The sequence below is a fragment of the Periophthalmus magnuspinnatus genome, chromosome 5 (assembly GCF_009829125.3).
Source record: "Periophthalmus magnuspinnatus isolate fPerMag1 chromosome 5, fPerMag1.2.pri, whole genome shotgun sequence".
Classification (NCBI taxonomy): Eukaryota; Metazoa; Chordata; class Actinopteri; order Gobiiformes; family Gobiidae; genus Periophthalmus; species Periophthalmus magnuspinnatus.
The window spans coordinates 17,675,504-17,690,042 of record NC_047130.1 but is presented as its reverse complement, the minus strand read 5'-3'; the positions used below and the strand labels follow the sequence as shown (position 1 = coordinate 17,690,042).

At 37.8% G+C, this 14,539-nt stretch overlaps 1 protein-coding gene across 2 annotated transcripts in view; it reads right to left on the bottom strand.

The window, feature by feature from the left end:
- LOC117371509 (LIM domain and actin-binding protein 1-like) overlaps positions 1-14,539 on the bottom strand; it is a 35,060-nt gene that overhangs the window by 9,758 nt on the left and 10,763 nt on the right. For both annotated transcript variants that reach the window (XM_055221864.1, XM_033967209.2), the window contains exons 3-5: positions 13,685-13,727; positions 3,058-3,495; positions 1,607-1,759 (exon numbers count right to left, since the gene is read on the bottom strand). In XM_055221864.1, coding sequence (XP_055077839.1) covers positions 1,607-1,759; positions 3,058-3,495; positions 13,685-13,727 — 634 coding nt within the window. The remainder of the gene's footprint in view (positions 1-1,606; positions 1,760-3,057; positions 3,496-13,684; positions 13,728-14,539) is intronic.

The following is a 14,539-nucleotide window of genomic DNA, read 5'->3' as shown; positions in this document are numbered from 1 at the left end:
ATAGCGCTTTTCCACCTTCAAATCACTCAGAGAACTTTACATCAAGGAACCACTCACACATTCACACACACATTCACACACCAGTGTACACAGACACTGGGGGCGAGGTGGGTTAAGTGTCTTGCCCAAGGACACAACAACCGCATTCATTTTTTTGTGAATGTGCCACCAACTAGTGGATCTGATGCTCTACCAATGATGTTATGTTTACCAGTGGACACAAACTCTACCAACTGAGCTATATAGTGCACCTTTAAAGGAATTTTCACAGTATTTGGTATTTTTTTCTTTTTTTCTTTTACTTAAACCAATAAAACATACTTATTAGGAGTACATGTGTAGAGGGATGTGAGGTGGATCTAATGAACAAACCAGACTCATCCTGCTTTTATCTGCACATGGGAAAAAGTTTATGTTAAAGTGGAGCTGGAATCTATATTATCTATACACCGCTGTGGGAAAGTGTCTGTTAATATTCAAATGTATGGAGTCCTGTTCAGGCTTGTACATTCTCAGATTTCTGTAAGTGACATAAAAAGAGAATGGAATGTGATTTTCAACATTAAATTGTAGTACTTTCTTTTCTATTTCCAAGTGACCTTATATCTGTGTAATCCCTATTCAAGAAAGGTTCATTTCTGTTGTATGACAACGCCAGCACAGACTAAAAATAAAACTGTTAAAGTATATGAAAAAAGTGTCCCTGCATTCCTCAGTTATGAACGTGACAAACACAAGACTGGAAAATATGCAAAATATGTACAAATGCTGGTCTAAAGTGTCTACGTCTGGTGTAAAATAATGTGAGAGAGATTACTGGAGGAATTCAAACTGTTCTGCAGGTGTTTTATGTATATCTACCCATCGGTGTTTTTTAAACCAAATTCTCCACTCTGGGGTTTATTATACACCATTTCAAGCTGTAGCTGGGCAATAGTCAAAATAATCACTATTTATCTTATTTTGGCCTTTTTAAAAACAAATTTTAAAAAATATAGCTTTCAATTATAATTTTGCCTTTTTTCAATTTCAATACTCAAATTTCTTCTTCAAATGTCTGAATTCTGATCCAAACCACATGGACAGAAGGACTGTGGACCTCTCCATTAAAAATTGAAAGTCAGTTCAGTTATAAACATAAGTACCATAGTTTAAGAACATGTATTCTTATGAAAGGTCCTATATTACAAAAATGGACTCTTGTGAGCTTTATGCCATGTTATAATGTTGTTACTTCCTCAAAAAGATACCCGTTTCATTTGAGTAACCCTTTATTATTAGTCTGTCTACATCTCCAAAGCTCAAAATGCTCTGTTCCACCTTGTGATGTCATGAAGTGGTAGAATTCAAGTTTTTTTTAACCTTTTGTTCAGAAGCAGGGCTGAAATGATCCAAATGATTCTAGTGAAGGTCAAGTTTAAAAACACAGTGGAGCACTTTCTGTATTACCACTTGATGACATCACAAGGAGGAACAGAGTGTTATGCAGGGTTTGTGTGTTAAACATGTGTGAATGAAACAAAACACACCTTCAGGTCTGTTTTTGACGAGGAAACAGCATTATATCATAGATCAGAAAACAGTGTAACACAGGCGCTTTAAATACCTTGACGACTGCCTCCTCGCTTCTCTCAAACTTCTTCTTGAGGTTGGTGAGGGGCACTCGGGGTTTCTCGTAGACAGCGCAAGGGCTCGTCGGGACCAGATCCTCAGACCTGTCCTCGCTGAAGTTCCTCTTCATCCGCTCCATTGGCAGCTTCTGAGAGACGTTTAAAATACAGAGTTAGTTTTTAATGTCATTTTTTGTTCTAGTCTTTCAGTCTTTCAGGCATGATCATGATTTTCTTTGTTTTATTTTATTGTTCTGTAGCTGCTTTTATTGTGTAATTTCTGTAGCCTTGTGTGTGTTTGAGTTTTACTTCCTGTCATATTGATTGCTTGCCCCGCCCACTTGTCTCTCACCTGTGTCTCATTCTTCTGTGTGTGTTTTCCTCTGCTCATTTTGTATGTATCGTTTGGTTACACTATTTTTACATAAGAGTGTTTTCCGTCTGAGAAGAACTCAGCCTAAATTTGCAGGGTTTATGTGTTAAACATGTGCAAATGAAACAAAACACAACTCCAGGTCTGTTTGTGATGAGGAAACAAAATTAGAACAGATCAGAGAATAGTGTAATATGGGCCCTTTAAAGAACTTTTCAAGATCCTGCATTTTGAGTCGTCCTTTTATATGAAACGTGACATCTTTTTTTTTTACAAAGTACTTTTTTCCTATTTATGCAGCGAAAACCTGGAACAGTCTTCCAGAAGATGTGAGACAGGCCTCTACTTTGGCAAAGTTTAAATTCAGGCTCCAAACAGTTCTGTTTAGCTGTGCATATGACTGAAAGAGATTTATTCTTCCTCTTCTCTTTAAATGTTAATCTTATCATGACTATTTATGTTTTTACTTGTTGTGATTTTAATGTATGTAAATGTTAAACACAACTGAGCTACTGCCGTCCCATGTGTCTTACCCTGTGAAGCACTTTGAATGATTTTGTGTATGAGTGGTGCTCTACAAATAAACATCCCTTCATTTGCATATAACAACATGCTTTCTTTTTCTGCTTGAGTGATGGTTCTTGACATTGAATGCAACCAAGCGGCACATGTTTGTACAGGTTGTACACTCAAATCTAATCAAATATAAACTCAAAATTTGAATTGGAGGATTATTTACTTAGGTAGTAGTAGTGGTAGTCTTCTGCAATTTCAAAATATACTGCTTCTATTAGATCTTATTCTGTATAAAAACTACCCTAACCCTGTAGTTCAGACTTCTACAAACATACCTGGGATTCTTGTAGTTTCTGAGTTCATATTTCAGTCTTCTCAAAAAAATGCTAACACTTTAGAGGTGGTTTTAAATGTGCACTGTGAACTGAAATCTGATTTGTAAGCATAAAAATGATATCCAGGGATGTCTGCAAACAGTTGAAAATTAACTACTGTAGTTCTGTTTTTCATGTTTTTAAGACTACAGGTATAATTTTGAAACGATCTTGACTTTCCCACCTCTGGTCTGTGCTCCTCGGTATTGTTTGGTTTGGGCTCAGCTGAGGTGGAGGTTTGTCGGGTGATGGAGGCCTTCACACTGGGTGGCTCCTGGGGCTTGGTTGCAGGTAGATCAGGGATCTCGGGTTCAAGAAGATCTGGGGTTTTGGGTGCAGGTAGACCAACGGGTTTGGGTGCAGGTAGATCCACAGGTTTGGGTGCAGGTAGATCAACGGGTTTGGGTGCAGGTAGATCAACGGGTTTGGGTGCAGGTAGATCGACGGTTTTGGGTGCAGGTAGATCCACAGGTTTGGGTGCAGGAAAATTGGGGGTCTTGCGTACAGGTGGGTGTTCGGGGATTGGTTTGGGCACCGGAGCCTTGGTGGTCTCTGGCTGCTCCCAACGCTTTTTCAGAGCACTGAGAGTACCGGAGCGGAATGAGGCCCTGCCATCAAAAGACTGAAAGAAAATGATAAATATACACATTAGTAAAGCTGTAAGATTAATCGTAATTGAGCTGAAATGGCAATTTGAATGGATGCAATTAACAAATCGCAAAGTCTCCACAAACAACAACATATCCTGTTTTTTCTGCGTAAAAAGCTGCTCACCCTGTAGTTCAGATCTGTACAAACATGTTCTGAAATGTAATTCTTGTATTAGTTTTTCAATTCATTTATCAGTCTTTTTGTCAATTCTTCAGGATGTGTTTAAGATGTGAACTTTGAATAGACACAAACTTATTTCTGTTGATATAATCTTCAAACTGTATTACTAAAGCTGCACTGTGTAACTTTTCTGGTGAGAGGTCCACTTACTACTATGCCTTGCCTTTTAGAACAGGTTTAGTCCAGGTTTAATTCTGGGTTTGGTTCTAATTTTGACGATGTGAACACAACTGTTCGTGCTATGGCAACAGAGATTTTTATTATTAAAGGTGCACTATGTAACTTCTCTGTTTGTCAGTATAGAGATGTTATCGCTTTGAGTTTTTCCATCCATATCTATCTCCATGGAGACAAGTAGGTGACACTCCCAGGCCATATCTGTGGAGAATGTTCTACTGCAGGGGTCGGTGACCGTTAACACCCAAAGAGCCATTTGGACCCGGTTTCCACGGGGGAAAAAAAAACACTGGATAAAATAAAGATAACACTGTATATATTGTGTTGTTTTTTTTTTACCTTTACGCTTTGTATAAACTACTATAGTGTGCTGCTTATGAAATTATCTGCAAATCAGGGCTGTATCTTTACACAGGACTGTAGCTGTCGTCTGTGAGGCGTGAGCGGGGTTTATTTTTAACATAGTTCATGGTGGAGAATAGCTGCTCACAGACGTATGTGGATCTGAAGATTGTCAGGACCCCAAATGCATATTCATCGATAAATACACTGCATTTTGGCGGGTATACCGGGGAAAAATAATAAAATATAATTTTATTTCAATATTTCAAGATCACGATAATCTTCCAATTTAAACTACAATTTAAAAAAGGAAATCAATTAAATTTGTACTTAAATTAAATATTTATAATTTATTTTCCTAAGCCACGCAAAGGCGCAGTATAAGGATGAAAGAGATGCAGCTCCAGAGCCGCGGGTTAGTCTAGTGTGTTCCACAGTGTGACATAAAACTTAATATTTTAGCATTCATGTGTTTTTATTGCTCAAAAAATGCATTCTCCCTGTCAGTGGGGTCACCTCTCTATAGATATGACCTGGCTGTAACTTAACCTTGTGGAGTCAGCTGCTGTTCTCCATGGAGATAGATAAGTTTAATACCATACTGTGGAACATGTCAGGCAAAGCAATAACATATCCATGGAGACTAGCAGGCTCGCCACCAAAAAAGTTACATAGTGCACCTTTAAAAGGCTGATATTATACTATATATTATACTATTTTCTACTCTATGTTAAGATGTTTCCTCATCACAAACAGATCTGGGGCTGTGTTTTGTTTCATTCACACATGTTTAACCCAAACCCTGCATATTTAGGAGTTCTTCCCTCAAACAGAGAAAACTACCACTTCATGACATCACAAGGTGGAACAGAGCATTTTGAACTTTGAAGAAGCAGGCAGACTAATAATAAAGTGTTAATCAAACGTGTCAATGAAACAAAACGCAGTTCTGTTTTTGATGAGTTAACAACACTCTAACATGACCTCCAGAGTCATATAGGACCTTTTAAGATGTTATTCTGAGGGCAGACGGCAGAGCTCGGACATGTTTAAATAGCGTATAGTTTGAGGACTTCTCATCTTTCAGGATAATTAGATGAAGCCAACAGCTGTTTGAGCCGATCCAGGAAGCGCATGTTTTTACTGCAGCTGCAAAACCACTGAGTCAAAATGGTCTTAACAGAGAAACATTCCTCGCCACTACTTCCACTGCAATGCTAAAAAATAAAAGCGAGCTAAAACTACTACTACGGCTTTGTACAAACTCGATTTCGATACTAAGGAATAGACTCAATACTGATGATAAAAAACGCTTTCTTTAGACAACAGAATGTGATTTTCCACATTAAATGGTAGTACTTTGTTTTCTATTCACATGTGTCTTATATCTGTGTAATCCCTCAGTGTCCAGTAGGTTCATAGTGGTCCATGGTGTGTACTCGTCTATGTGTCTTATACTTGTGAAAGATACAGAGAGACATCATCATAAAGATTCAGTCAAGGTTAATTTCCTGTCCTGTGAATGTGACTTTTTAGTATCAATACTTGCTCAAATAAGTAACTAGTTTCGATAGTTTTACTATCTGATTTTCGATATTTTGACAAATCTAACAACTACTTCAACTTCAGATAAAATTTACTTCGATACTAGAGAAAAACTGTCGACGCAGCAGGCAGTTCCTTCATTTAAAAAGAGGAAAAACAATTTGTAAACGAGAAGCACGACGTGGCAGTGAATCAGAATTGAAAACATCTTCTGAGAAACAGTTTGTGCAAGAATAGATACTGTGTAGAATTGATACTAAACAGAGCTGGAGTTGTGTTTTGTTTCATTCACACATGTTTAACACACAAACCCTGCACTCCACACAACTTCACTAGAATCATTTGGATCATTTCAGCCCTGGAACTGCCAATCTCTACTGAACAAAAGGTAAAAGGAGCTGTTAACATGAAAACGACCACTTCATGACATCACAAGGTGGAACAGAGCATTTTGAGCTTTGGAGATGTGACAGACTAATAATAAAGTGTTACTCAAACATGTGTGAATGAAACAAAACACAACTCCAGGTCTGTTTTTGAGGAGGTAACAACATTATAACATGACTTAATGCTCACAAGAGTCAGCTTTGCGTAATATGGGACCTTTAAAAGTGTTGAAACTGATGAAATATACAATTTAAACATTTTAAGTGAATTTTTGTAAAAACAATTTAATAACAGACATAAAATTAGTGATTAGTAATTATAATCGGAGGGAAAAAATCTGAATATAAAAATCTGAATATTAAAATAATAAAAATAATTACCACGCTTTGGAGAGAAATTCCAGTTTAAGACGCAAAACAGTGATTTTGAAGAAAAAGTAAAAAAAAATTCAAAGTTTGTGAAGTGGAGCTGCTGGTTTGGCTCTAAACTGGTCAAACGTGTCATTCAGAAAAGTGTCGTGCTCAGACTGAGGCTTTGGAGAACCAGGAAACCAGAGCAGGAAACTATAAAGACTCGGACATTAACCCCCTGGTGACCGGGACAGACGGAGCTGGACCATCTACTGCAGTCTGGTACTTAAGTAAAAGTACAGATACAGAGGAAAAAAGTTACTCAAGTAAAACTATGAAATGACTAAATCTACTTAAGTAAAAGAACAGATACAGAGGTGAAAAGTCATTCAAGTAAAAGTATCACATGAAACAATCTATTTAAGTAAAAGTACAGGTACAGAGGTCAAAAGTTACTCCAGTACAATTAAAAATATCATAGGAAAATCTACTTAAGTAAAAGTACAGATACAGAGGTGAAAAGTCATTCAAGTAAAAGTATCACATGAAACAATCTATTTAAGTAAAAGTACAGGTACAGAGGTCAAAAGTTACTCCAGTACAATTAAAAATATCGTAGGAAAATCTACTTAAGTAAAAGTACAGATACAGAGGTCAAAAGTTACTCAAGTAAAAGTATCACATGAACAATCTACGTAAGTAAAAGTACTTCACACATTCACACACATATGTACACAGACCATGGGGGCGAGGTGGGTTAAGTGTCTTGCCCAAGTCCACAACAGTATTCATCTGTAGGAGCTGGAATCACACCATATTTTAACAGGGAGCTCATGAAAAACAGTCTCATACATGAAATAAAGTGCAGATTGTTGAACAGTGACGTCCCTGAGACAGCTCCAGACTCCAACTAATGAAATGAATGAAACTAATAATGAAACTAATGAAACTAATGCACACAGACAGATGGACGACTGCTGCTCAAACACTCACTACACACATGAACACACACGCACACACACACTGATACACACACATATACGCTAGATGCACACATACGAACCCACACACACACAAACACACATACTCACACTACACATGCTCGCAAAAACACTAACACACACGCACACTCACACATTCACACACAAATGCAAAAACACACAGATACACACACTTACACACTCACACACAGACACATACACCCCCACACACTGAAACTACACACTCCACACACACACACACACACTTAGGACACAAACACATGGTCTGCACTCAAGAATAATCACATAAACATTTAAACACACAAACAGATGACCTCATGAGAATTTATAACAGTAAAACTCAGGGCCCACAGTGACTGAAGTTCACAACCTCTGTAAAGAGAGTAACATGTATATTATAATAGAAGACAAATACTGGAAAAATAAGATCACTCACTTTTTTTTTTTATAAAGAAAACAAAAAAAAGGGACGGTTGACTTCAAACAAAAAAACACCATATCTTTGTATAAAAGGTCCTCAAGATGTTGCATATAACGCCTCTTTGAGTGCTTTTCACCATTCAAACAATATAATATTTTGTTTTGCATTCTTAATCGCTATGGCAACAGAGCAAATTTATCATCATTCTGAAAACCTGGGACTTTCAGTTTCTGCATACAACCGCCAGTTCAAGTACTTTGCGCAACTGAAAAGATGTAATATTTTGTTTTCAATTCTTAATTGCTATGGCAACAGCACAGACTTAAAACACAACGTGACCTTCAAGTTGAACTTGACATTAAGTTCAAAAACAAATTAATTAGTTTGTACATTTAACAAAGTGGTCCTAAGGGAGGCATATACAGAACAAAACAACTAGCGCATATACTACTGCAAACTTATAATAGGCAATTAGCTATAGTGATGGTTCTCAAACTGTGGTACAGTGGTCCCTCGTTTACCGCTGGGGTTATGTTCTAAAAATAACCCGCAACAGGCGAAATCTGCCTATTTTTTACAATTACAGCTTTACAGCTTTATTTTTTTACAATTATTCAATATGTTTTGTGGCTGTAAAACCCCTCAGCACACACTTTATACACTTTTCTCAGACAGGTATTAACATTTTCTCACATTTTTCTCAAAGTTCAAACCTTCGTTGGTGCCTTTGTCGGTGTAGAACGTTTCATCGACATTGTGGGTTTTGTCGGGGAGAAAACGTGCAAACATACAGCACTTCAGAGTTACACAGCGATCCAACATTTATGTAAATTTGTCTGAACACATTCTGTACTGTACAGGAGACACGGCACGGAGGAGACTGATGGACAAAGGTCTACAGTCCCTCAGCCAATCAGGACGCAGAACACAATGCGCGTTCAAGCACTGTAAAAAAGCATGAAAAATTGCACTAAAAACATCCGCGAAACAGCGAGACCGCGAAAGGTGAACCGCAATATAGTGAGGGACAACTGTATATCAAATATTGGGTTAAATTAGACTTAATCCACATTTCTGTCCTATAATTCTAAATATGATATGAATATGAAGATGCTTAGAACCACTGAGCTAGCTACAGGGTTAGCAGCTAGCAGTCAACTGGCACCAACAACTGCTAGTATAAACCTACAGTCACAAAACTAAAAGTGCTACCTTGATAGTTAGTTAAGAATAGACTCAGTACTCAATATCTGTGTAATCCCTCAGGGTCCAGTAGGTTCATCGTGATCCATGGGTGTATATTAGTCTATGTGTCTGATACTTGATACTGAAAGATACAGCATTACAAAGATTCAGAAAAGGTTCATTTTTGTCCGGTGAATGTGACTTTTTTAGTATCGATACCTGCAAAAAATGAGTATCTAGTTTCAATACTAGTTTTAGCATCTGATTTTCGATACTTTTGACAAGCCTACATTTACTGCTGCTCACACACACACACACACACACCCCCACACACACACACACTACACTACACAAATGAAAACACAGACACACTCACACAGTACACATGAACACACGCACACTCAAACACACACGCACCCAAACACACACACATATACACACTCACACGCATGCACACTCACACACACACACACACACTCACACAGTATACACAAACAGACATATACACGCCCACACACACACACACACGCTCTGACACACACTCAGACACACACACTTATAGTTTTGACAAGCCTACATTTAACCAGACAGTCCTATGGGAGAGCTATAGCACAAAACACCTACTGCAGACTTATTCTGCCAACTAAAAGCTATGGCACTAAACTGGCACCAACACCTGAATGTACTACAGCCATTTATCTACAGGATTTTACCGATGCCAGCCCTAAAACTACCACTTTACCTTGTATTTCTTCATGTCTGTAGTAAGTTTAATATGGAGTGCTCAGTCTAATCCAAGGTTTGTGTCTGTGCTATTGAAATAAACTGTTATTTGCAGACAGAGGAGCAGCGCTTGGGGATTAGCTGTGAGTATAGGATTAAGGCTTTGATATACGCCCATGGCAACAAGTGTCCAATGGGAGGAGGGTATAATGAGATATTAGCCCACACAGTATTTGTATGGTCAGGGAGCGGCAGAGCATTTGACCTGTGAGAAATGAAGTAGTGGCTAATCATACAAGTAAGAACATTGTGCTAATTGGGAAGAAGAGGAAGCTAGAGATGGTTGTAAGGACAATTTGATTAGATTTGTGATTTATGTTTTAATAAAAGGATTGAATAGAAGATGGGGAAGCACCAATTCAGCTTTTTCAAACCTGATTCCGATATCGATACTTTGACTTTAGTTTGCCGATACCCGATATTAACCGATAGCACTGTAGGGATGGAAAAAGACACTTATTTCCTTAAAATAAAGTTAACTCATAAAACAAGGCCCAAATCAGCATGTAAATAATTTTATCCAATTAAAGGCCCAACTAGGGTATGAGCTTCACCGATATCAAAGAACCAATACCTGATCGAGCTAATATTTTTGTATCGGCACTGATATTTTATTGATTTTATTTTATGGTTTATTTGAATAGGGACAGATAAAACAAGCACAGATTAACAGTGTCAGTATCGATGCATCCCTACTTTCAGAACATGTTTATACAGATCTAAACTACAGGGTTAGCAGTTTTTTAGGTAGAATTTGGCAGAATATTTTACCGTATGTGAAGAAAAATGATGATACCTTTGTGATTTGCTAATTGTGTCCATTCAAATAGTGATTTTGATTTGATTGGGACTAATCTTACAGTGATATTTTGCAATATGGCAGCAAGATATAACATAATAATTACAATTTGAATGGTTGTGATTATAAATTACAAAGACGGGAATTGTTTAAGAAACTGGAGAAAAAAAAACACATTCTTCTGATTAATTAATGGGTTTCGACCAACTGCTATAGGTGTTGTTTTGAGGACCTGTCACCATTCAAAAGATATAGTATTTCATTCTGAATTTTTGATCGCTATGACAACGTTCCTAATTTTTTTTTTTTCATTCCTCTGAAACCCCTGGATTGCATATAGAAAATGCTAACCCTGTAGTTTACTCTTCTCTACAAACATGTTCTGAAATACATGTGATTCTTGTATTAATTTAACAGTTCATATTTCAGACTTTCTCAAACGTTACTGCTCCTGGACATGTTTGAAATGGGAGTTGTGAAATTCATGCTCACTATAAAAATACAAATCCCAAATCTGATCGCAAATACAACGCTGATAAGACCCATTGCAATTAATTTCCAAAAATGTGAACTTAGTTTGCAAAGAAATAGGAATTTGTCGAAAAATATATCAAAATATATGATATTTTTTCACACAATGGAAAAAAACGTGTAATATAGGACTGACCCAAATTTTTAAATGGATTTCATACTTTAAAAACAAGATTACAACAGCATTACCAGCTGAGAGAAAACAGAAATTATAGTCATGGTCAAATTTTTATCGCCCCTGAGAAATAAATTAATATAATAACTGTTAAACTAATATAATAATCCTGTGCATTTCAGAGTATGTGTTTAGAGGTCTGTGTTGTCTGTAGAGGTTAGCAGGTTTCCATGGAAACACAGGGATTTCTAGATGTTTACATTAGACTATAATATTTGATTAATTGCTGCTTTAGCCACTTGCACTCATTCGAATAGTGGCTCAATTAATGAATAAACCAGAGCAAAACCAAGTCTGGACAGGTCTGAACCAGATCAACACCAAACACATAAACTACCGTAAATTTCGGATTATAAGCCGCTACTTTTTTTCCACGCTTTGAGCCCTGCGGCTTTTACAGCAGTGCGGCTTATATATGGAATTTTACTGGATAACGGCCCCTGGGGGGGCGCTCTCTAGCTGTAAACGTAAAAGTGAGACAGACGTGGGGAAAGATTCTGCTCTGAAGAATTCACTAGTTTTGATTTTGAACGATCATTTTGCGCATCATGAAATGGATATGATGCCGTTTTTAAGATAAAGAAACAGAAAGGAAACAGAGCAGGGGTCGGCCTTTAACACGCAAAGAGCCATTTGGATCCACTTTCCACGTAAAATAAAACACTGGGAGCCGCAAATACTTTTTGACATCTAAAATGAAGATAACACTGTATAATAACAATAATGTAACGGAATAATGTAGGTTTTACTTTCACGGACAAGCCTTCTACACGTGGCAGATAAATATGGCAAAAACAACTTAAGTGCATTAAAAAAATACAACTCACCAAACCGCTGCATCATGTATCGCGCTGATTATGTGATTATGTCTACTCTACTCCGCAGTTTCTTTAAAAAAACAACAACAAAAAAACTCGTAGCGTATCATTTTATCCCAGGTGCTTATTCTCCATGTGCCAAAGCAGTTTTGAAGGTTTCATTGCCTTATTTGCTTTTCCCGTATGTTACGCAGAGCGGACTCTGTGCGTGAGAGTCACCTGCAGCGACAAACCCAGATTTTAAGTAGGCATTGTCTGTTAAATTTATCTTTCTTTTTCTTGGAGGTCGTAGTCTCCTCTTCTGGCTCCTCAGTTGTCCTTTTCCCCTTTATTAAAAGCTCTCCAAAGACTTTTGTTTTGGCTCATTTTCACTCGCTTGTGGCTCTAGTTTTGTGCGTCGTGTCTGATGTGTTATATGTGATACGTCACCGCGGAGACAAGAGCAGATAATATACTTGCTACTACATCAAATAGATTTCTGTGGCGATTTCCAGCAGGATTTTCATGATACATCTACGGACGAGCTTATTAGTGTGTCATTAGGGACGGGCCAAAGTTGCTCCTGACCCCTGTGCGCACAACGTCTGAAAATCAGGGCTCTTTACGCAGGACTGTGAGCTGTGTCTGTGTTAGTTCCCAAGCCACGCAGAGCCGCAGTATGAGGCTGAAAGAGGCGCATACGGCTCCGGAGCCGCGGGTTGCCGACCCCTGAAATAGAGCCACTGCACGTAAGCTCGACATCAATGAATCCAACTTGGTCAATGTAAAAGACGACAAAAGTTTTCAGAGGAAATAAAAGCAGATTTTCCGTGTTGGTGCAGCTTTATTTTATAAACCTGCAGATGTGTTCATCCCGTGTTGTTGTCGTGTTGGTGCCAATTTTCAGGCACAGTTTAAAAAAAAGTGTGTCGGTGCACCGTCTTTCTGTGTAAATGTCTCATGTTACAATATGAAAACCTGCGGCTTACATTCAGGTGCGGCTTATATATGTACAAAATTGATTTTCTCTTCAAATTTAGCTGGTGCGGCTTATATCAAGGTGCGCTCTGTAGTCCGAAATTTACGGTAGGCTAGATTTAAGGTCACAATGACCCAACTACAGAAATAAATAAGAAGTAAACCAGGACTGAACCAGGACTGAACCAGGACTGAACCAGGACTGAACCAGGACTGAACCAGGACTGAAGCAGAGTTAAACCAGGACTAAACCAGGACTAAACCAGGACTAAACCAGGACTAAAGCAGGACTAAACGAGGACTAAACTAGGACTGAAGCAGGACTGAACCAGGACTAAAGCAGCTAGAAAAACAACACATAAACTAGGATTAGATTTAAGATCGCAATGACCGAACAATAGAAATAAATCAGAAATAAACCCGGAATAAACCAGGACTAAATAACAGTACTCCAGGAATTAACCCAGAACCTAAAAACATGGCTTAACTATGAGTTGTCAGGTACTTACAGTCTTCTTCTTGTCTGTGGCTTCCTCTGCAGCTTTTTGATACCTGCAAAGGACAAAACAGTGAAAACACCCCAAATTAAAAAAAATAATATATATATATATATATATATATATATATATATATATATATATATATATATATATATATATATATATATATATAAAACAAACTACTATTATTATGTGTTTAAAATGGAATCAGATCGTAGGCCAGATCTTGTCCCATCCCTCTTGTCTAGCCCATAAGAACCCACGGTGACACCAGTGTAACAAACACTTTGCAGAAATGTGTTCTATGTGGTCCACTTGGTCTGTGGTATATCCCACATAATTTTCCTTTAAGGAAAAATGGGTCTGGGTTCTTATGGGCTAGATGTATTTACTGTGATATCCAAAGCAAGATTGAAATTTTAGAATCAAGTAGTACCAAGTAGGGGGAAAATTTACCTATTGTTTATGTTTTGAGTTGATGGACTAAAGCAAAAAATCCTATAGGTGCTGTCATATTCTCAAAGGGTGGGCAAGCGTCTATTTGACTCTATGGAAGATTTAGTAGCTCAGTTGGTAGGGTGTTTGTCCACTGACTGTCCTTGGGCAAGACACTTAACACACCTCGTGCCCAGTGTCTGTGTACACTGGTGTATGAATGTGTGTGAATGGCTCCTTAATGTAGAGTTTGAGTGTTCCCAGATCATACAAATTTGACTGCTGTTTTTGAAATAAATATCCAGAATTTAAATCCACACATGTTGAACCTTCTCATTATTTGTCAGGGATCGGCTCTGCAAAATCTGCAATATTTATCTTCTAGCTTAAAGTCTTTTCAACTTCATGTCTTTGTGTTTGAGTAATGGC